General features: G+C 46.9%; 2 protein-coding genes across 2 annotated transcripts in view; one reads left to right on the top strand and one right to left on the bottom strand.

The window, feature by feature from the left end:
- Positions 1-17490, top strand: part of VSNL1 (visinin like 1) — a 97320-nt gene extending 79830 nt beyond the window's left edge. The window contains exons 3-4 of the mRNA XM_030858357.2: positions 11795-12010; positions 16513-17490. Of these exons, the coding sequence (XP_030714217.1) occupies positions 11795-12010; positions 16513-16710 (414 nt within the window). The 3' untranslated portion in view covers positions 16711-17490. The remainder of the gene's footprint in view (positions 1-11794; positions 12011-16512) is intronic.
- A 5871-nt stretch (positions 17491-23361) lies between these two features.
- SMC6 (structural maintenance of chromosomes 6) overlaps positions 23362-24335 on the bottom strand; it is a 72004-nt gene continuing 71030 nt past the window's right edge. The window contains exon 27 of the mRNA XM_030858350.3: positions 23362-23852. Coding sequence (XP_030714210.1) covers positions 23738-23852 — 115 coding nt within the window. The 3' untranslated portion in view covers positions 23362-23737. The remainder of the gene's footprint in view (positions 23853-24335) is intronic.

Below are 24335 nucleotides of genomic sequence, written 5' to 3'. Positions count from 1 at the left end.
CAGAGCTAGGGGCCCCACCCCCCTGGCCCAGCCTTTCCTGCTGCCTGGAGATGAGGGGATGCTCCCTAGGAGGGGCAGGTGTTTGCCTCCTTTGTCCCTAATAGTGGGTGCCTGCTCCCTGTGGGCCTGTCGTGAGCTGGCCCAGCCTTGATGACGAAGACTGAGGCTCCCGTGATCACAGTGCAAAGCAGCAAGAACACGTGGGGAGGAAGAAGCAGAGGGATGAGTGCGACGGGCAGAGCCTTTCCAGATCCTGGTGCAGGAGACGGATTGCAGCTCCATCTCGGTGCTGAAGGCCAGGCAGACTTGGCAGGTGCAGGAGAGGCAGTGTCTGCAGACCGAGCTGGGTTTTGTCCCAGCCCACCCACCCCACTTAGTGGTATGACCTTATGGCAGTTACGTAACACAGAACGATGGCCCTCAAGTCCTAAACGTGTTGAAGGACCCGCTGGGGCAGCACATGAAGAGGACCTGCCTAGGGCCTCGCTCCCTGATAGGCTTTCATGAAACGATAACAACTATTCTAGTAGCAGGGCCTGGAAAGGCGGGACTGAGCCAGGCTACCCAGAGGAGGCCTCTAGCTAATTCCAGCAGAGGTGAGGGGAGATGACCTTGGAAGCAGAGTAGCGATATTTCAGGGGTGCAATAGAGAAGACTGTCACCGAGTCCGAGCTCATACTGCTCACTGCACCACAGGCCAACTCATCGAGAGACGAGTTGTTGGACAAGGAATAGTGACTTTATTCGGAAAGCCAGCAGACCGAGAAGGTGCTGGACTAGTGTCCCAAAGACCCACTTTGCTCCGTGTGGATGCTTAGTTTCCTTTCTAGAACAAAGAAGGGAAGGTGAGGAAGTAAAGTAAAAAAGGTGGTAAGTTGTTGCAAATATTTCCTGGTTGCAGCCAGACCAGACTCTAGAGGGGATGCGTTAATTTCTTCTTTCCTGCATCCAATCACAGGTGGGCCTGGTCAGGATGTTTCCTGTGAGCTTAAACAAAGGTATTTTAGCTTAATGCTCAGGCAAGGGAGGCAGGGTTCCTGGAGGTGGGCCGTTCTGTTACTTTAAGCCATAGGCAACATCCCTTTAATGATTAACTTGAAACAAAAGCAATAGAATAGAAAGGTTAAAGTAAAAGAAACAGACCCAGTGTGGAGCCAGATTTGTTCTTCCCTATGACCACTCCACCCTTGGGGAGGGGATTCTGTTGGTGGGTTCCTAAGCCAGACAATATAGCCTTCTGACATTTGAGAACAAAGGAAAACAGAATTGACCTGAGTGAGGACATTGGAAAAGGGGCTGTGTCTTGTGAGGGATTGGACGGCAGACCTCTCCACGACAGTGAGCAGCAGAGAGGTCTTCTGTCCTTTGATGCCATCATGAGCCCTATTTCAGGCAGACTAACGGGCAGAAACCTATTCTGAGGTCCCAGGGCTGCCCAGCATCAGCTGGGAGCTGGAGAGAGACCGTCCTCCTTGGCGGTCTTGCAGCCACTCCCTCCTGACACCACCACGTCAGCCGTCACAGTGGGGCAAGGCCATGCTTGTGAAAACTCCCCCAACCTGAAGGTTGGGCAGAGAACTTCTAGGGGACCTGCATTCTCCGTCAAATTGAGGTAGGCACCAGTGACACTGGGAGAGCGGATGGATTCATGGGAAATGTTACAGTGTTTTCTCGGAACTTAGTACAACTTCTAGAAGGATGAACTATACGCAGCAAGATGGTGCAGAGGGATGGAGTGGGGGATGGAAGCACAGTGTTTTGAGGCCATTTCTTAATGCAGCCACCTGTGCTGCACTGCGGGTGGAGGGCCTGGGGGTACAGACGCATATTCAGCATGAGGTGTCTGGGGTCATTCACCATCTCTTAAGGAAACAAACCTTTTAATATTCAAACTGGATAGATTATTGCAAAGATGGAAACGTGGGGCTTTGGTTCACTATCTGTAAGGAAAACCTCTGCTGTGGCTTTGCAACAGGCAGGTTAATTTGTGGAAATTCTCCTATTGCCTCGCTGGGGAGAGACACAAGTACACGAGCATTTCCTGGGGTTTTCCTCTCCTGCACGTTTGTCAGTTCCGAGTAAGGATGTGGAATACAGGGGCATACAGTGTAGGCTTGTGTAATCCCAGAAAGTTTCAGACTCTGAGACCTTTCCTAAACTATGACGAAGAGCAATGAATTATCAGTCGCCTGAATATTAGGTGGGGGAAGGGGACCACACACACTGAATTTTTGTTAAGTTTCAAACTCATAAGATCATCTCCATTACTCTTGTTTGTGGCTCTATACACTTGTATCGTAGTGTAATTTTATACTTGTATAGTTGATTGATTAGTGTCTATTTCCCCCCATCCTTAACATTCTTTGCATTTTTTCTATTTTATTCAGCACCTAACACAGTGCTTGACACATAGTAACTGCTCAATAAAAGTTTGTTGAGTTAAAAGAATGAATGAATCATGAAAAAGATCCCTCAGTGGCATTTTAGTAATTTCCATGTAGTACATCATCCCGCCAGGAGATGGCCACAAATACACACAGCCAAGGATTTCAAGCATTAGAGGCGATGGAAGCTGAGAATTACATAATGCAGCAAATTTGTTTCATCAGACGTGAACTTAGGTTTATTTCCTCAGCTAATACTTGATTAATAGAAACAGAAAGACGTAGCAGAAATGACCAGACAGATCTGCGTTCAAATCCTGCCTCTCCCATAGCCAGCCAGGCACCATGAGCAAAAGCCTTGACCTTTCAAGCTTGTTTCCTTGTCCACAACAAGGAACTTACGATGGCAAGTTTTGTTATAAGGATTAAATGAAATAGCACACGTTAGAAGTATTAGAAGTGAGTTCATTCCAGTGCTGCGTGAAAATCATGAAAGTATTCCAACAAATGACGAGGCCGACGAACATTTTTCACTTTCTACCTTCTGTTTTGTGTTCAGTGGTCCTTCAGCGTCCATGGGTATTGGTTCCAGGACCTCCACCAATACCAAAATCTCAGATGCTCAAATCCCTTATATAAACTGGCCTAGTACAGTCAGCCCTCCATAGCTACGGGTTCCACATCCACGGATCAAATTTCAAATTTCAATCTGCAATGGGTTGAATCCACAGATGTGGATACACTGAGCCAACTCCGTAGAGCATGAACAGTTCTTACTACTCCTCTGCAAAATGGCAACAGATTGACACAGTGGGAGGAGAACTTAAGAGTTTGCTGGACCTTTCTGAGTCCACGTTTCCTTGACCATGAAATGGAGCTGCGGATAACTGCTTGGCAGGAATATTGTGAAAGCTAATGACATAGCATAGATCATACTAGTCAATACAGAAGCCCCCTTGCCACGATTGCTTATTGAAAGTATGAATAATATGTAGGGACTTCCTTGTGGTCCAGTGGTTAAGACTCTGTGCTTCCACTGCAGGGGTTGCAGGTTCAATCCCTGGTTGGGGAACTAAGATTCTGCACGCTGTGCAGTGCGGCCAAAAATAAATTAATTAATTAGTTTTTTAAAAAAGAAAGTGATACGTAAGTTAAATGACATTAAAATATTCAGCTCTTCAGGTACTCTAGTAACATTTCAGGGGTTACTTCCCCACTATCCTCAATGCTCTGTCTTTTTTTCTATTTTATTCCCGGCACCTGACACAGTGGTTGACACGTATGGCCAGTGGCTGTCATTTTGGACAGTGTGGCTTATAGAATATTGCCATCATCGCACGAAGTTCTATTGAACAGAGCTGGCTAGGTTATAACAAATGTCCACTTGGTGGTAACAGTTTTTAGCAGCAGTGTTTGGTCGCCTGGTTACCTTCCAGCTGACTCCGACAAGGTAGTAGGCAGCACCTGCTGTTTGCAGGACCTGTGCTATGTGTTGTGAATACAACGGTGAACAAATAGGTTTGTGTTCCGGGGATTCACAGTTCAATAATAGATACTAAATAAATAATCCCTTAAATAAATAGGTATGACAGATGGTGTTAAACGTCTGTCCTAAAAACCTGCTTCTCTGTTACTAAGTAAAAGAAAAGGCAACCAAACCATCCCCTTGGGTTGCCTTGAGGATTTTAGGAGATGATGAAGGTGTAACTGATCACAAGACTATGCAGTACTTCCTTAGGAAGGACTGTTGCCGAGTCCAAGCTCATACTGCTCGCCACACAACAGGCCAGCAAATCTAGAGATGAGTTGTTAAGGCAAGGAATAGTGACTTAATTTGGAAAGCCAGCAGATGGAGAACATGGCGGACTGGCGTCCCAAAGAGCCATCTTCCCCAAGTTAGAACTCAGCCTTCTTTTATACTAAAAGGGGAGGGGTGTGGTTGGTTGTCCCAAACTTCTTGGTGTCAGAATCCTTTGTTTTGGCAGCTGTCCAGGTAGGTCAGGTCAGGTCGTGATGTTCCTGAAAACTTCCAAGAAGACAAATTTTATTCTCTGTTCTGCAACTTTTTATCTTTATATGAATGGGAAAGTGTTACACCCTTAAAGGTCAGAGCCTTGAGAAGGGGTGTTCTGTATATTTCAGGCTATAGGCAACATTCTTAACTTTTAGCAAAAGCAATAGAATACAAAAGTTAAAGTAAAAGAAACAGATCCAATATGGAGTCAGATTTGTTCTTCCCTATTACAGGACAGCCTCATAAAGAAATGAGTTCACTCCTTCATTCACTAAGTAATTATCGAGTACCTGCTGTGTGTGGATTAGGCAGGGAACAAAATAGCATAGCAGCCAGGGTGCTCTGTTCTCATGGAGTTTACATTTCTCATGGAGGAAGAAAGACAATGAATAAGTAATTAAAATATGTTGTATGGTAGTCTGCTTTTTGGAGAAAAATAAAGCAGTGAAGGGGGATAGAGAATTCTGGGGATGGGAGAGTTGACACTGTAACGAGGACTTTTAAACTATGTTTCATTACCGTTCAGCTGTAGTGAAAACCCTTCTGTTCCCTCACAGGAGCATGAACGCGTTTAGTTAACACAGCATTCCCATTTCACAGATGAAAGTGAGCTGCTAAAAGAAGTGACACAACAACAAATACAAAGACACAATGACAAACACAAGACCACAGACCCCGTACTCATCGGGAATTTCTGTAGCTTCTCCCTGAGAGGCTCCAGGCAAAGAGCTATGGGGCAGCGGAGATGAGCCAACTGCCTCTGTTCACACAGGACTCACAGGCCAGGAGGGACACAGGCAGGACCAGAACTTACTATGGTCTAAGGCAGAGGGTTTGGAAACAGTCATGTAGAAATAAGTGATACACAAACCAAGCAGAGGGAGAGATTCCGTCCAGCCACGAAGGTTGCATGGAGTTGGAGCATTTGAGCTGGATGTAAAGCAACGGTGGGATTTCTTGATGGGCCAAGGTGAGATGGGTGAGAGAGGGAAGGCTATGAAGTATGACAGCAAAGAGCAGGTTTGGTGACACCTGGGAAGATAGCTGAGGCTCAGGGGCGTAAAGCAGAGGAACAAAACAAGAGAGACATGCCTGCAGGTTGGGGCAATCACGAAGCACCACACATACAGCAGGTGAGAAGTTTGAATTCAGCGTCTGCCGAAAGAGCCTCCAAGGGCTGAGCTCAAAAGCAGAGGGAAGCGGGACGTGCAATGTTTAAGGCACGTACCATCGGGTCAGGTATGGAAGCCCTTGAGTCGCAAACAGAGGAGCTTGCACTTGATTCCACTGAGGGTTCACGTGAAGAGAAATGACACAGTCAGAGCCACACTGCAGGAAGGTCAGTGTGGCCTGGGTATCGGACCTGGAGGAGACCGGAGGCGGGAGGAGTTGGGAGACTGTGGTCAGAATCAACGGGGGGCGTGCGGGCTCTGGCCGAGGCAGAAGGGACAGCAGGGCTTACCTCTGTGGATCCTCCCACTGGAAAGTGGGCGGGAAGAGGGGATGTGGAGAGAAGCAGAGGAAGTCTCGAGCCGCTGGGCCCTTGCTGCAGGGGACTCACTGAATGAGAGATGAACTCTGAGGCCACTTTCCTCAGCGGGGCCAGAGTGGGCGCAGGGAGCTTGCCCGTGACCCAGCTCTGCAGGCAGACGACCCCCACCGTCAGGCTGTGCCTGACTGGGTTCTGCTGAGAGTCTGAGTGGAGGGTCCTGGAAACCTCTCCCTCCACCCCCTCCAGGAAGAGGAGGCAGGGGTGCAGCCCTGCTTTGCCCCAGCTCCCCACGACTGATGGCAGGTACACCTGGCAGCCCTCATTTCCAGGCATCCTGGGGGAGGGGGAGTCACCAGGAAAGAAACATGTGCAGCCCAGAAGAATTATCTCAGAAACTTCTAGAAGTCAGTCCAGGGGATGCCATGGGACAAGGGCACCCTTGTCCTGCTTGTCAGCCAGCAGGAGGAGGCCGGCATGCATACCAGCCCTCTGCCACGCCAGACCTCCCCTGCAAATCTGCTGAGAAGCCCTGTCCCTAGAGCCCAACTAGAAAGCCTCGTTCCACTTCCTCTCCCGAGATGGGGCAGCAGGGCTGTGGGTTCCTTGTTCTCTACTAGTCTTGGCCCGAATGTGGGCTTGAGCACGGCAGAACCAGGAGACCTCACGGGGGTGGCCTTTTCTCAACTCCTTTGTCCTCGTTTCCAAGGTTCTCATCTTCGGAGGAACCTTCCACTGCAGGCTTTGCCGGTTTTCTGCAAGCAAAGGCTCTTTCACTTGGTTAACAAAGATTGTGCAGAGAACACGGAGTTGAGCGAAGCAAGGAATGTATGGTCCAGCAGAGGAAAGCCACATGTACAAAGATAACTCGGATGCAAGGAGAGAGGTGTTGACATCAGGCTGCGTTTGCAGAGAAGGGCCCCGCAGGAGGTGGCATCCGGGCTTCACTTCAGATGATGGGGAGGAGATAGAACTGAGCAGTAGGCGAGGGTCCGACAGGCAAAGGGCACCATGTGGGCAAAGACAGAGACAGGAAAGCACAGGGAACTTATGATCCGCGGGTAATTCCATCTGCCTTCCACAAACAGGCGATCCTGCCCCAGTTAGAAACAGGGCAGGGGGACTCCCCTGGTGGTCCAGTGGTTAAGAATCCGCCTTCCAATGCAGGGGACGCCGGTTCGATCCCTGGTCGGGGAACTAAGATCCCACATGCCACGGGGCAACTAAGCCGGCACAACTAAGTCACAACTAGAGAGCCCACATGCTGCAATGAAAGTTCCCGCATGCCGCAGTGAAGATCCCACATGCTGCAATGAAAGATCCTTCATGCTGCAATGGAGATCCTGCGTGCCACAACTAAGACCTGACACAGCCAAATAAATAAATAAATATTTTAAAAAAAGAAAAGAAAGAAAATGCCTATACTTAGGCAGAATTTGGAAAAGAAAAAAAAAGAAACAGGACAGGCCCCTAAAATTCACTTGTGAGTTGGTTTTCAGCACCAGGGTGACATTTTCCTACGGACATCATGCTACACCTTGTAGCTGGGTCCTGGTCCCACCCGAGGCCAGCAGCCTCTAGAACCCGTTCCCTCAGAGCGTAACCAGAGCACAGGATTGTGTCTGTGGTAGGACGGGGACACATCACCGTGTGGCCTCAGGGTCAGGGTCTCACCAGCAGGGCCAAAATTCACCCAGGACAGAGGGTCTACGTTCTGACCCCACCTTCTGCTATTAGGCTCTGAGCCCCCCAAGTGTCAGAGCAAAAGAGCTGTGGGCTGCACAGGGGCAAGGACAGGACCTGAGAAAGCAGGCTGTAGGGAGTCCTGGGAAAACTGCCTCCAGGGCACTGGCCCAGCCACCCATCACCCCCAGCCAGGGAGCCTGGGGGACAGGCCAGCTCCCTGACACCCCCAGAATTAAGCCTAGGGCTCTGCTGGCCAGAACCTGGAGCAGACGCTGCTCCACTCCCAAACCCTGCCCTTCAAAGAGGAGCCTTCTCTTGGACACCCTCAGGAGGACAGGCTGCCCCACAGGTGCCAAACCCCAAAGGATTTCTCCAGGAACCATACCACACAGCTTCTGGGGTCAGAAGGGTTCCTGGCTTGGGGCCTGGATTCACATCAGTGGGCATTAATTGACCATTTGCAGCTGCTTCCCAGATGAAGATTTCTTTTCCTTTTAATGGAAATATAGGATACACTTGATATAACATTTTTGACCAAAAGTAGAGAAACTCTGTTTGTGTGTATACATAGGCATAAAAGAGAGGCTGGAAATTTTTTGAAGACTAGCTATGTTAGATTATCTAATATAGTTTCTGAAAATTTTCATAACTAAATTAATTTTCTTTCAAATAAGTTGCTATGGGCTGAATGTTTGTGTGTCCCCCAAATCCATAATACCCAAAATGATGGTATTAGGAGGTAGGGCCTTTGGGAGGTGCTTAGAATCATGAGGGTGGAGCCCTCATGAATGAGGTTAGTGCCCTTATAAAAGAAATCCCACAGAGTGCCCTTGCCCCTTCCACCATGTGAGGACACAGCAAGAAGCCGACAGTCTGCAAGGAAGAAGAGGGCCCTCACCAGTACCTGACCATGCTGGCACCCTGATCTTGGACTTCTAGCCTCCAGAACTATAAGAAATAAATGTCTGTTGTTTATTAGCTACCCAGTCTATGATAGTTTTTTATAGCAGCCTGAACTACAAAGATGTAAGTGAAATATATATAATTATATATATTAAAAATTTTCAACCTCACCATTCTTTTTTTCTATTATATTAAAAGGTTTAGATTATTAAGACCACCAAAAATTATTTCCACACCAATATTTAATGCAGGAGCTGAAGCAAAATACATTGAATTTTAAAAATAAAACAAAACACCCCTCAAGCAACAATACCCCCAAAATTCTTGTACTTCTCAGGCACTATTTTCCTCCAAGAGAAGTGAATATGAGTTCAAGATCCTGATTTTTCCTACAGAAATTGAAGGGAGTAAGGCTTCATTTTTCTGCGATGATCCATCCAGAGTTGAATTATTTCATCAAAAGAAGGATCATTCCCCTGATTAGAAAAACTTAAAGTACTCGGAACATGCTAGGATGAATTTTTAAAGGAAATAACCCCTCCAGGTATCTGAGGGCTCTTGATCACACACTCAGTTCTTCCAAAGTAAACATGTTGGCTATAAAAGTCAGTAAATAGACCTTCGGCAAGGCACAATGTAACTTTTATAGCTCAAAATTTACAATCGATTTTTTTCTCAAGGCCTTCCTGATCTAAATTAATTTTTAATATACTGACCTAAGGTGCCCAGTTATTTTTAGATAAAACTGTCAGATAGCCCTTAACTTAAAAGTCTGCTGTGAGGTAGGAGATGGGTAAAGGATTACATCGCCAGACACCTACGTGGATGGAGAAAAATTATACCCAGTGGCCTCATGTCATTGCGTGTAGAAAGGCTGATGGATAAACATGCCTAAGGAGACTTGGGAATCCACCAGGGGGCACACTCTGCTCTGTTCTTGGGCTATTTCACAGGTACCGGCTCTGCCCAAGACCACTGAACGTGAAGCAGGGGACACAGCAGCGAACAGCACACCCCTAGAGAGAGGTGAAGACCACTCACACGCAGGGCACATATGATACTGAGAGAGAATAAGAAATACATATTTGGTCTTACCCCCCCACCCCCCCCACCCCCATCCCCGCCCCTGTTCCTGACACAAAAGCTTCTAAGACTCTTGGACTCTCTGGAGTGATAACAGTGTCTTTTGTATGTTAATGAGATAACTGGTGGCTGGAGGACCCCTAGCTTCAGGACTGGGGCAGGGTTGGGAGGGGGTCTGGTCCCAGAAAGACGACGGCAGATTAGAGAATTGGAACTTGGAGCTCCAGCCCCGACCTCCGGGGAGGAGAAAGGGTCTGGAGATTGAGTTCAATGACCAATGGCCAATGATTGAATCAATTATGCCTACATAATGAAACTGCAATAAAAACCCTCAAACTACGGGGCTGGGGGAGCTTCCAGGCTGGTGAACGCATCCAAGGGCTGGGAGGGCGGTGCAACCAGAGAGGGCACGGAAGCTCCACACACCCTCATGCCCACACCTTGCTCTATGCATCTCCTCCGTTGGGTTGTAACCTTATAACAAACTGGTAGTAGTAAATAAAGTGCCTTCCTGAATTTAGTAGTAAATAAGGAGTCGTTCTAGCCAATTATCCAATCTGAGGAGGGGCTGTGGGAATCCTCCAACTTCGTAGCAGGCCTCTCAGAGGAACAGGTGGCAACCTGGGACTTGTGACTGCTGTTGAAGGTGGGCGCAGTCTTGTGGGACTGAACCCTTACCCTCTGGGGTCTGCCGTAACTCCAGCAGGGTCAGAATTGAATTGAACTGTAGGACACCCAGCTGGTGTCCGGCCAGTTGGAAAATTGGTTGTTGTGAGGGGAAAAAAATAAAACAAACCTAAAAAACCCACACACATTTGGTGTCCTGAGAGTTACGAGGAAAGGACAGTTCAGAGTACGTGAAGCCTGTAGTCACAGAATAAGTTCTTTGATTAGAAGAGCCTGTCAGATTTTTACTTTCTGAGATTAATAAAATGATTCGTGCAGTTTCAAGCCACTAAGTTCTGGGGTGGTTTCTCCCGCAGCAACAGCAGGCAGAACAGATCCTGGCATCTGGAAGTGGGAGCTACTGAAATACAAGCCGACGTCAGCTCCTCCCTGGAACACTTGCCTTGTCCTTGGCCCGCCTGTATTGGCTCCTGACATGAAATGTTTATTTTGCTTCTGGAGGGAAATTTTCTGTTGTCCGGTGTGCTTCTCAATGTAGGAGGAGTGGGCAGCCGAGCTCAGCAAGCCCCAGGTCAGGATGTACAGCGAGAACGAGGACACAGCCCAGAGGGGGCACGATGCTGGCCGTCTGTGTGTGGCCAGCCAGGCCCGCTTAGCAAGTGGTAACACCTACGCAGGAACAGAAGCACCAGTGGCATACTCAGGAATCTGCTTTGGATTTTGTATTTGCGGGATTTATTCGTCCAGAAACAATACACACCTTCTCTGCTTTAAAACACCACGTGGTGTGCTTTGGTTTGGTTTGGGGGATGGGGTGAGGGTTATTCTCTGGTTTCCTGTGCTCCACCTGGAAAATGTCCTTTAGCTTTGCTGGGGCAGAAGGTCAGGTATCAGACCGGGATCCCTGCTGTGTGTCACCAGCCCAGACGCGCGTCTGGGGCCGGGGCCACGGCCTCGGGCTCTGTGTTCTCACCACCTGTGGGGTCTGTCCCCCACTCCCCTTCCTGTGCCCATCCTCGGTCTCCTACAGTTCCCCATCGGCTCTGAGAAGTCACCTCTTTATGCCTCTCAGAAATAAGCCCAGTCATGTTCTATTTTTAGTGGCTCTTAAATGATCTGCCAAAAAAAAAAAGTGCCTGTAAGAAGGAGGCAAACCCCGGACCCTCACCCAGGGAGACTGTTGAGGGCTGGGGACGGGGGAGCCGCTGGCCGGAGGTCGGGGTCATGTCGCTCGGGCCCCGCGCACGGTGGACCTGGATTGTCACACCCGGAGGCACGTGGAAATCCAGGTAGCACCACCCCCTGCGGGAGAGAAGTCGGCTCCGAAGCCGCAGATGTGGAATCCTAGCGGCCCCAATCCAAGCCCCACCAACCCAGAAGTGTCCCCAGCCTCACCCACAGGACAGAGCGAGGGGCCTGGGAGTGAGGACATCCGGGGCAGATGGCCTCCCTGGGCCAGCCCTTGGCCTTGAGCGCTGGGCCAAACCCTGTCCGGGCGGCTGGGAGAGCCTGGGCGGTGAGCAGAAAGCCAGCGAGCGGTGGTCTTTGACTCGGGCGCCTGTGATTCGTCCCCTCCCGACACCTGACCTTGGGTGTTTTGCTCTGTAGTTCTTCCCGTATGGAGACGCCTCCAAGTTCGCCCAGCACGCCTTCCGAACCTTCGACAAGAACGGAGACGGCACCATCGATTTCCGAGAGTTCATCTGCGCCCTGTCCATCACCTCCAGGGGCAGCTTTGAGCAGAAGCTGAACTGGGCCTTCAACATGTACGACCTGGATGGCGACGGCAAGATCACCCGCGTGGAGATGCTGGAGATCATTGAGGTGAGGCAGCGGCCCCTGGGGTGTGGTCAGGACCGGGGCTGCTGTGGGCACGGCAGGCAGACCCCTGGGAAGAGGCTCCCTGGGGCACAGCCCTACGGCAGCTCCCTTCCACCCCCGTCCAGGAGCCCTGCCAGGCCTTGACTTCTCCGTCCCTGTTCCCTTGCTCCGTCGAGGCGCTGGGAAATGTCACAGGTCCAAGCTGCTGGGTCCTGGCTGTCAATCGCCATTTCAGCCATGCTCACAGTGTGACATCTCCCATAAACGTAAGCCTAGTGGGTGCGAAGGATGGTATCAGGACTCAGTTTCTCCAGCCCTTGTGTTAGCTCTGCCCTTCTGGACGCCGCCCTCTGACTCAGACCAGCTCCCTCCACTAACCATTCCTCCAACGGCACAAGATCCTGCCCGCGGCCCGCAGGTTCCCATCATTCCATGGGAACAGGCATCTTTCTCAGTTGCCTGTGCAGACGTCCCAGGACACCCTGCCCACTGCCCTGACCTTAATCTTCCACACTCCTCCCTACACACCGTGCTCGAGATGCCTGGGCTTTCCTGGTTTTCCCAGAACACAGCCTCACGTGAGGGCCTTGATGTCCTCTCTCTCTGCCCAGGGCCCTTCCCCGGGCCCCTCACTCCACTCAGGGCTCTGCCCTCATCTCACCTCCCGGCAGGGCTTCCTCCCTGCGTTCCCCTCCCCGAAGAGTGCCCGTGCCCCACCCCAGGGCTATCTAACCTCTTACCATCATGATTTTTTGTCACAGCATTTATCACTGCCCCCAATAACCTCACATGGTAGAACGCAAGCACTGTCAAGAGAGGACTCTCCTCACTCGCTGCTGTATCCCTAGAACCTAGAACAGTCCTGGAGCCTGGTGGGCACTCAATTACTGATGAATGAATCAGTGCCTTTTCACTGACCGACTGTCTCAGCGTGTGTGTCCACCTCTGCACCGACCAGTGTGACCCAAGAGGGGAAATGCACCACTTGCCACAGGCCAAAGCCAAGTGTCCCATCCTGGAGCTGGCGTGAGGCCCCGTCCAGACCACAGAGCTGAGATCGGGGAGGGTGGATCCCCACATGAAAACTGGGGGCTGATGGGAAGAAACAGTAGCCAAAACCCAAGTGACCAAATCCCCAGATGACCACCATGCTACACTCACTCTCCTCCCCTGGGGTGGCTCCCCAGCGCAGTTCGCTCCTCCTGTGGCCTCTGGAGCCCTGCCTTCCACTTACTCACCCTCCCTTGGCATCTTTAGTCCCTTTTCTCCCTTTGGTACCCACTTACCTTCCCAAGTCAACTGGAAAACCCAGCAGCAGCAAGGGTCAGGCCTGGCGTTGCTGCTTTCCCGACTACAGGGCTTCGAGGGCACCAGAGCCTCAGTGTCCTCGTGAAAAAATAAAGGTAATAAAACGTACGCCCCAAGTCTGTGGTCACGATTCAGCACATGGCACACTTCCTCTCATGGAGGAAATGCTCAGTAACCGGCAGTTAGCTCTCGAGGCTCTGTCTCCCTTGGAAATATCATCCGCCTCAACTCTCAGCTTCTTTCCTTCTAATCAGCCGTGTCACCTTCATGTTCCCTCTGCACGTGGCTCCCCTTCTCCACCTCCGGTATTTTCACCAACTTCTGGCCCTTTGCACCCGCACCTGGCACCCTTTCTGGCCTCTAGGTTCCTTTGCTGAGCTACCTTTCCAGAACCAAGGTATCAATAACTGATACAGTCTTTACAGCATCTCTGCGCTTCAGGAGCTGCTCATTCATTTGATCAAAAGGCTTACAGAGCAGGTCCTCTGTGTCAGGCACAGGCACACAGATCTCTGACAGCTGGTCCGGCCAACGTCTGTTTGCCTGCACGTCTTCTCTGGCCTCACCGTCCATCCAGGGCCCCTCACTCTTGCACACGCACAGCTGGCCACTTTTGCTTCTTCCATGCTTTTCCCCTGGAATGTCCTTCAGGGCTCTGGGCCCATCCAAATCCTCTCACACTTCAAGGTCTAGGTTATCTTGCCACGTCCAAGAAGTCTTCTTGGCCCACTTCACCCCAGAGTTGCCCACCACCCTCTAGGCCCCTGTAGCCTGTAGTCAGCTTTTCTGCAGGTGCCAACCTCCTGCAAGGTGGAGGGGAGACAGACGTGAAGAGACACAAGTGCCCACCCTGGAGGAGCTCACTGACCCAAGGGCCTGTGTCCACACAGACAATGACAGCAGAGTGAGGCAGGTGCTGTGATGGGGGAGGGTCAGTGCGAGGAGAGACCAACAAGGGCCACGTAACCCCAATGAAGGACAGTGCATCTGCCCTGGAGTGTTGGGCACAGGCCTAATGGGTCCACAAGTTTTGGTTGAATAAGAGAGTACCTGAGACAGTTATTTCTTCCTGGGAAAGCACCTGTGATAACACATCCTTTTTTCAGAGAAGACAGTGCTACATGTTTCGTTGCATGCCGGAGCACCCCATGAAGCACATGCGCCTACAGGGATTCCTTACATTTGTCAGGGAACACGTTCATATTTAGTTCTGACCCTGACATGCCCTTGGCCTAGGTTGGTGTGAAGTGTGAGTCTGCATCTGGCACGTCATTTCCTGGTTGTCACGTTCATGATCCCAATGCAGGGCTGCATCTTGGAGACGATAAATGAGAACTGGCCATGTTCAGAGCTGTTAGATGTGGTCCAGGGTGGACTTTTTGGGTTTACATTTCTTTTTGCCGTGTCTTCATCAATGGTGCATTTGTCGTGCTAACAGCCTTTCTACCCATTGCTCCTTTAAGCCCTTTTCATTTCACCCTTCAGAGGACAGAGTGAGAGTAGCAGCTTGCATGCGGATGACCCATCTGTCTCTTTTTTAAAGTCCAGGCATGTCTGCTTTTCCTTCACATACCACTCAGGCTTCTAGGTTAATCAGGACCCCCTCTACCAATTGTCCCTCAAATGAAATTTCAATAGTCTGATTCTTTTTTTTTTTTTTGGGTGGCACCATGCTGCATGCGGGATCTTAGTTCCCCAACCAGGGATCAAACCTGTGCCCCCTGCATTGGGAGCACAGAGTCTTAACCATTGGACCACCAGGGAAGTCCTAATAGTCTGCTTCTTTTAAAGTCAAATGTCCTAGATATTTTTCTACCATAAATCAACACACTCTAATTACAAAAACGAGCAAACAAAATATATTTTATCTCAATAGACATCTTACTTGTTCAATGAAACTCTTGTTATGGTTTACTCTTTCTAACTGGCATTCTTTAAAACTTTATTGAGTTATAATTAACAGGCCATAACTTCACCCATTTTAGCTTTACAATTCAGTGATTTTTAGTAAACTTACCGAAGTATGCAGCCATCAGCGTAATCCAATTTTAGAACACTTTAATTCTCTCAATAAGGCCCCTCACGCCTGTTGGTGCCCCCATACTCTGGAAACTGCCCTTCTACTTTGTCTCCATGGATTTGTCTTTCCGGACATTTCATACAAATGGAATCGTACAATATATGTTTGGCCTTTTATATCTGGCTTTTTTTTTTTTTTGAGGTTTATCTATGTTATAGCATGTATCAGTATTTCATTCCTTTTTGTTGCTAAAATATTCAGTTTTACAGATATGTCATATTTTGTTTATCTGTTTAGCAGTTGATGAGCATTTGTGCTGTTTTCACTTTTGGGCCATTATTTAAAAAGCTGCTATGAATATTTCCCTGCAAGTCTTTGTGGAGATGAGCATTTATTTTTTTAAGGCACTTTCCTAAGAAAGAAACTCATTTCTACATTTAATTCCCATTTTGAGAATTAATTGTGCACAATTAATTGAACTGGAAAATGGAATCTTCCTACTCTGTTCTTTGACTTATGAACAGAGTCCCTGATTCACAGATCCCCCTAAACTAACTTCTTTCAGGGCTAAATTTTACTGGTCCACCTTGCTTGCTTTCTTAAAAGCTTGTAAATTGGGACCACACTTCACCTTTTCCTAAATCTCCAAGGAGTAGAGCTTGTTGCCTCTCATCTGACCTCAAACTCAGAATGTTTAAAACTGAGCTCGGGGCTTCCCTGGTGGCGCAGTGGTTGAGAGTCCGCCTGCCGATGCAGGGGACACGGGTTCGTGCCCCGGTCCGGGAAGATCCCACATGCCGCGGAGCGGCTGGGCCCGTGAGCCGTGGCCACTGAACCTGCGCGTCCGGAGCCTGTGCTCCGCAACGGGAGAGGCCACAGCAGTGAGAGGCCCGCGTACCGCAAAAAAACACACAAAAACTGAGCTCATCATTTTCCTTCCTGAACCTGTTCCTAATCCATTATTCTTGATCTCACCACTACCCTTCATAATCACTTCCTCCAGTCAGAAACCTGGGAATCACATGAAATTCTTCTCTGTCCAGTTGGTCATGAGACTCACACAGGTTTGATTACACCACTATCTTACTTAAAACCATTTAAGGAGTCCTTTGAAGTAAATTTAGATTCTTTACCCTATCATAGGAGAACTTTATGGTCTGTTTCCTGTTTTCCCAAGGCTATCTATAAAATGGTGGGCACCGTGATCATGATGAAAATGAATGAGGATGGGCTCACGCCTGAGCAGCGAGTAGACAAGATTTTCAGCAAGATGGATAAGAACAAAGATGACCAGATTACACTGGATGAATTCAAAGAAGCTGCAAAGAGCGACCCTTCCATCGTATTACTTCTGCAGTGCGACATTCAGAAATGAGCAGAGATAACACTATGGACTGCACAAAAGTCTCAATGTTCCATTCAGTCTGCAGCTATTAACACACACACACACACATACACACACACACACACAAATATTGCTTGGACTACCTATAAATGGACTTGCTTCTTGTGTTTGAAACACTTGTGTGCATGAGAATGTCATTTGCTAATGAATTTTAAAAGCATATATTATAAAACAACCTGCCACAATGTGATATGTGTGATATCATTTCATTAAAAGAAGAACCTTCCTCCTCCAAAGCCTGGGCAGAATTGTGCTGCAAAGAGTTGTATGATTTCTTGTTCATGTTTTGCTAATGCTCGTGTCTCCTTGATTACATAATGTTAGTAGCACTGAAACCCTCACGGTAATGTAACTGAATTATAAGCTGTGTCACCATTCTCCTGTAAAATAGCACTGGACAGGCACACAGAGGGGCCCTTGACTCCTCTGTGTGGTCCACACACAAGAGCTTGTATTATCAGTGAATATAAATGTACGAAATTTGCATGCCGTTTAGGTTTGCCTTAATTCTTACCTCATTTGCATCCTATCAATCTGGAAAGAGCTGTGTTGGAATTAATGCAGTATAAAACTTAAAAACACTGCTAAATGACTCATTAATTAAATCTATCTATATATACATATACTCAAAGATATTATTTATTGAAAGTAAAAAAAAAGATGTATGTGTATTGATTTTGCTTGAATTTTCAAAGGCTTCCAAAGAGGTGGCAATAGATGTCCCAAATAAATTTATAACATTTGACTTTTTCCCTCAGTTCTTATCTCAGAATTTTAAATTTGAAACAGATGTTCATAATTGTCAAGGGTCAATAGCAACAACTTACTAAATTTACCTTTGAACACACAACTTGGGAATTCAAAGACTTAGCAACTTCCCAATGCTTCATCCTGGCCCTCAAAAGAGGGACAGTTAATACGGCGTGTAAAGTTTAAATAAAACATAAAACTTATTCTCAAAAAATGCTCACTATATGACAGTAAATGTTTTCTCAGTGTGACTGTGGTGCTTACCACGCGCTATGTTTTACACAACTATGTGGAGGACACATTTAGCTGACTGAGAAGCGTCCTCCGAAAGGCTGTCTTTCCAAATCAAAAGTGTACTCGTTTTAACGGTGGAACAAAATCCTGACCCTTTTAAGCTGGAGGAAGGAAGGCAGAGAGATTCCATCAAGAAGTCTAAAGGCGGGCCTGCGTTTTCAGAACAAGCCTGAATGAGACCGTTTCTTTCTACAGTGCTGTCCAGTAGAACTTTCTAGGATGATGGAAACATCTGTACCTACACTGGCTACATGTGAACTTTGAGCACTTCCAGTTCAGCTAGTGTGACCGAGGGACTGCATTTTTCATTTTATCTTAATTAATTTAAATTTAATTTGCCATGTGTAGCCAGTAGTTATTGTATCAGACAGTACAGTGCTAAATTATTTACTTTTTATGGAGCGCCTTTTTTTCTAAATACTCCTCCTTTGTCTGTCTTAGGAGCATTAGATGAGACCACAGACCAGGGCCTGATGATTCCATTCATCCATTCAGCAAGAAACTGGGAGCCAGCAAACCTCCCCACAAACATTCAGGGCAACGACAGTACCCGAAACCCCGACAGAAACAAACTTCCGTCCCCAGAGAGAACAGTCCCAAGTGCTAATAGAATGTCCTGGTGCCGTTAACCCCTGTGCTTGGTGAGTCCAAAGTAGAGGCAGGGCGAGACGTTCTGTGCCTCCCAATATGCTCTCCCCTGGCTGAGGGCGGGGTGGGTTGAGGAGCTGGGGAGACTCCCTGGAAAGGCACTTGGTTAAGTCAAGCTACAGGCGATGAATTCATAGCAGATTTTCACTGATCACCCTCTGTGCACCCAACACTATTCGTATGGGAGGAGACAGACAATAAACGATAAACACACACACATACACACAAATATCTAACTGTAAGAACTATGAAGAAAAGCATAGCAAATAAAGAAGGAGGGAGAGTGATGGGATGCAGCAGTGGCCACTTCCTATAGGCTGGTTAGGTGACACTAATGGAAGACCCAAGTGAAGGAAATGAGCCACATGGGTACTTGGGGCACTTATGGAAAACAAACCCTTCAGCAGACTCACCGGTAAATAAGTAAATAAAATGTAGACATTGGGCCAGCAAACATCTTGTTTTAGTTCTCTCTGCTCTGCTAGTGTCGACTGGGGCAGGGTCCTGACAGCAGTCCAGCAGTATTGGTTAGAATAAGTGTACATATGTCCTCTGACCCAGCATGTCCATTCCTGGGTTTGTTGCCCCAAGAAGCTCTCACAGGAGGATGTATGGGGACTTGTCCCAGGATGTCCGTGACAGCTCTGTTTCTGGAGTGGGGGCTGGAGGCAACCTAGTGGCTCATGACTAGAGGACTAGGTAAGACGTGGTGCGTGCACCCTGAGGCGTACTAGGCTTCAGCTGGAAAATGATGTACACACAGCAACGAGCACATGTTTTTACAAGGCTGAAAGGGGAAAAAAGAAACAATAAAATCTATTGCACCATATAATATATATAAATGAAAAAGACATTCTCACAGAAGTACACAAAAGGCACATAAAATAAAAGCAAATATCACACTAGAATTGTTTCCAGGGTGTGCATCGTAACATCTTATCCCCAAAATGTGATGGCTTAAAGTAGAAGCAATCATTTTATCATTCCTCATGGCTTCTGTGGGTCGGGAATTTGAGAAGCTTCACCTGGATGATTCTAGCTGGGGGTGTCTCGTGCAGTTGCAGTCACATGGAAGCTTGAGCTGCAACAGGTGCCTGGAGCAGCTGAGAGTTGAGAGGGCCTCAGGGCTTTTCCACATGGGCTAGTTTGTTCTTCCTCACAGCATGGAGGCCTCAGAGCAGTCATACTACTTGCCTGATGGTTCAGGTCTCCAGCACAAGTATTCCTGCTAAGAAACTGGAAGTTTCATATTCTTTCCTGCCCTATAGCCTCAATAGTCATGAAGTAACACTTCTCCATCATTCTGTTGGTTACAACACAGTCACAAACCTATTCATAGTCAAGAAGGAAATTAAACTCTATGTCTTGATAGGTTACAACAAGTTTCTAGAAGAACAGGAGAGATGTTTCTACCCTCTCTGGAAAACAATTAGCCACAGTCTGCCCTGTAGCCACAATTCATATCTCTTCCACATACGAAGTGCATTCACGTGCTCTGAGGCAACCAGAGATGAAGGTGAGCCATGAACTGAAGGGTGTGTTTAACACAACTTCTGTAACTGAGTTCCGTTTAAACCACACCCACACACACACCCTCAGCAACGGGCATCCTCAAGAACCACAGTGTCCCTCCCAGCCTGTGGTCCCTTCAGAAAGGACCAGCTGTGGGCATCCTCTCATCATTCAAGTGGGCCTGGGTTCTATCAGTTCCAGCTTATACTCAGCTACTATTTTGGTCTCTTTAACTCCTGCTGCTGTTCTGAAAGGAAAATGCCCCTGAATGTCTTACTTTTATTCTAACCTGAACTCTTTCTGCGTTTAGAAGACATAAGTTTCCATATTTCCCCTTTTTTATTTCTTAAATAACTCTAAACTGTTTTTAAAGGGGAATCATATTGCTTTAAAGCTTCCTTTTCCCTGTAGTTCCCTCATTCAGGATCACGGTCTCTAGATGAATAACATGAACCACTTTCTTAAAGAGGCCAGAGGCTGATTTCCTCCACACCGTTGGAAACCATGTCAGGAAGTAAAACACACGCTTAAATAGATGTCTTCAGAGAGCCTTACCGCACCAGGTGTGTAGGGGTTTAGTGAGAAAATGACAGTCAACTAGAGCTTCTAAATAAAATGACACACTGTTCCCTTAGGTCCTTTTGTGTAAGCGATTCAGTTTCCCAAATATTTTGGGCATGCAATTTGGGTTCTTCCCAGCATTTTGCAGGCGAAATATAGATCTCTAGACTCTTACCTTATGTTACTGTTTCTCAGGTTCTTACATTTACCAACGTAAAGTTACCCATCAAATATCCGATTAACTAAATGGTTGTCTCAAACGCTGCCTGCTCAGATCAGAGCTGCTGTACGTCTCCCCACCAGCCGTCCATCGCTCTCCTCCGCAGCCGCCCCGCATCTTCCCTAGCTCTGGGAATGACACCACCACTCGTGCGGTTTTTCAGGCCCCAGACCCCAGGCCAATGATCCTTGATTCCTCTCACAGCTCCCCAGTACAGCTGACCCTTGAACAGTACAGGTTCAAACTGTGCGGGTGCACTTATAGGCGGATTTTTTTCCATAGTAAGTATTACAGTGCTACCCCATCCACAGATGCACAAGGGGGACAGGAGGAACTGCGTGTATGGAGGGCCAACTATAAATTAAACTCGAATTTCTGACTGCCCCATACCTCTGTGTTGTTGTTCAAGGGTCAACTGTATTCTCATCAGCAAGTCTCATTGCCTCTGGACTTCGAATCTGAACACTTCTATCTCGACCACTCTGGTCCAAGTCTCCATGACCTCTGACCTGGATCACTGCAAAAGCCTCCAGATTGCTTGTTCTTTCCATGTTTGCCCAACTCTAATCCTAACCTATTCACACAGCAGCCAGAGTGATTCTTTGAAAATGAAAAAAAAAAGACAAATGTGATTAGTTTTAATAAAACAACATTTAAGTAATATTGTTACTCATACTGATCATCGACACTACAGATTCAGGGATTGCATTCTTCTGAAGTATTTTCCAAATTTTCCCTTCTCCCTTCCTCCCATTCCCTGGTGCCTTTTTGTGTGTGTGTGTGTGGTACGCAGGCCTCTCACTGCTGTGGCCTCTCCCGTTGCGGAGCACAGGCTCCGGATGCGCAGGCTCAATGGCCACGGCTCACGGGCCCAGCCGCTCCGCGGCATGTGGGATCTTCTCGCACCGGGGCACGGACCCGTGTCCCCTGCATCGGCAGGTGGACTCTCAACCACTGCACCACCAGGGAAGCCCCACATTTGTCATTTTTAAGAACGATTTTAATCATGTCTAACCCAAAGTTATGAAAAGGTAGGATTTAAAGGTCCAAGGAAGCATTTCTTCCCCAGGATTTCACGACTCAGTTCAGTCATTCCTGCCCTGCTGATAAAACCAGGGGTGGAAGAGTCATCTCTCTGAAGTATTCAAGTCACTATTCATGAAGAGGCTTGATTCTGTCCATTATAATATCTTCCCCAATTCACAAAAGGATGACTTTAACTACAGGTAAATTTAAAGTTTTATTTTTAGAAGTTACACATATTTCAAAAAAGCAATTTCTTTTTATTCTAATTAATATTACCATTAATTAGAATATTAATTGAAAATATTTTCACTTACGATAGTTGAAACCCAAACTTTGTGAGGCCAAAGCAATGAATAATCTTCAACTCAACAAGAGATGCCTGGATACCTGAGGATTCTACTTCCCATTCTGTATTAAGAAGCACAACATTAAAAAACTACCACAAAGTTTCAGACACTGAAATTGTTTAGCGAATAAAATGTATGCATTTGGTATATTCTACTTCATTTTTTTTATTTTAAAAAGCACATGTATGTTAAAATAGTTTTGATACAAATGAATTATAAATGTACCTTTAAAAAAATCAGACTTTGTATTGTTCGTGGAGGATGTTTAAAACATGCGGCACACATTTTCTATCTCTGTAAATTCTTAGATTAGAAAAGCACAGTTTCTGGACTTCTCATTTACCAATGGATCTCAAGTTAAGATTAAATTAGACTCTCTCCCCTCACCAAAAACAAAATCCAGTTTTTCTCAGTAACTACAGAAGTGTCGCTGCTTTTAAAATACTGTCTTTTTCTTAAAATACTTCCTTTCAATTTCACAAATATTTATTGCTAGCAATATAGGGAATTCTTCTTGTTGGTATCCACGTCTTTCTAAAAAGGTCAGCACTAATCCTAGTATCAAACGTAGAGAATGCAAGCAGGAGTTCTACTCATGTTTTCTTTTAAAAAAAGTTCATAAATACCATTGCTTACAACAGGCTATATTTTATCATTCTAAGGAGCACACTTTTGAACAACTCTAAAATCAGGGTGTGTCTTATAAGGGAGCTGTCCTCTGCCCCGATTTCCCCAGCCCTCTCCTCAGCCTGGTCTGCACAGTCCCTCTGGCCTGTGTCCTCTCTCGGCTGAGCCAGAGCTTGAGACGCTTTGGACTGCAAACTGCGGGACTTTACAGCAAGGAAGCAATCACGCTGCAGGTCAGGACGCACCAGTGGGTCATAACCCAGTTCCGACACAGGCTGGACACTTAGTAGGGTGGATGATGGTTAAGGGACTCAGAGAAAGGCACCGTGTCAGGACTGGCAGTGCTTTAGTAAAGCTCCGAGAACGTGCCTTAACAGAGAGCATCTTAAATGTGATGAAACACAATAATTAAAACTACCGTCCCAACCTGCAATTGTATCTCTAGGGTTAAAAATGACCTGTGCAGGGATTGTGACCAAAGTTCCTACGGTCCTGTGTAGGTCCCTCCTCATTAATAAGCACAAAACAGACAATGAATCTATTGTAGACTGGTCCCTGTTCACAGCCTGCCTGGGCGCTGCCCCACGCCCTGCAATGAGAATAATGTAATATTCTGGAAAAGCAAAACTAAGTATAACCGGGTGATCAAATCTTTATTTTAATTCTTACAAAATACTATAGAAATGAACCCAAACTAAACAGATATGTACATGTACATATGTACAAAATTTTAAACTTCTGAAAAAGAATCTATAAAAGTAGATGGTTAAAATGAAAAACAAGCAAACTTAAAAAGATTTAAAACCAGTACTATGAAGTTGACTTTCTCAAAGCAAAGTAATTATAATTTTAAATTGCGGGCTGTGGCCGGTCTTCTAGGCTTATCGTGTCAGATACATGAGTGAGTCTCCGCCGCAGAATGTCTTCAGTTTCATTTTATTTCCCATAGTCCCGGGCGTCTCCCCTTACACGTCTTTCAACATGAGGGTGTGGCACAGTCAGCCACAGTAAATCAACCCCGGTCTTCTTCCTCTCCTTGAGACACAGGTCGGAAAGGCAACGTAGTTTGTCCTCTTTCAGGGTCAGACATTCGAAGAATTCTAATCAGTTTACTTGGTGGAAGTGAACTAGAGGAGGCAAAATTAATGATTCCAACTTCCAAGAAGATTTTTTCATAAAAAAAAAATTCTAATACTACCTCATGAAAATGTAAGTCTAAATGGATGCTAATGGGGGGGGGGTATGTCTGATATCTGGAATTCTAGGAGAAATATAACTTGCAATAGGGAAATAAATTTTCACTTTTAAAAATTAACTTCCTGCTAAATGCCATGGGTTTTCAGTTTGGAAGAAAAAGGAAATGAAGGAGATTTATGTATCAACTATCTCTAACTCTTATTCTTCTTGTCTAGTCAGGAAGGAGTCACCTGAATATTTCCAGTCATAAACTTGAGTACCCATACGATCGAGGGACCACTTTAGAGAAAGAATATCAACTTTTAAGTGACACAGAGCCTGACGCTATGGAGGTACCTAATAAATGCTGACTGACAGCAGAGCAGCGTTCTCCATTTAGGAAGACGGCTACTTTTCAGTTAACAGGAAAAGAA

This window comes from Globicephala melas, chromosome 12, assembly GCF_963455315.2.
Source record: "Globicephala melas chromosome 12, mGloMel1.2, whole genome shotgun sequence".
NCBI lineage: Eukaryota > Metazoa > Chordata > Mammalia > Artiodactyla > Delphinidae > Globicephala > Globicephala melas.
Note: the sequence above shows the minus strand (reverse complement) of the source record. Positions and strands in the feature narration are given on the sequence as shown.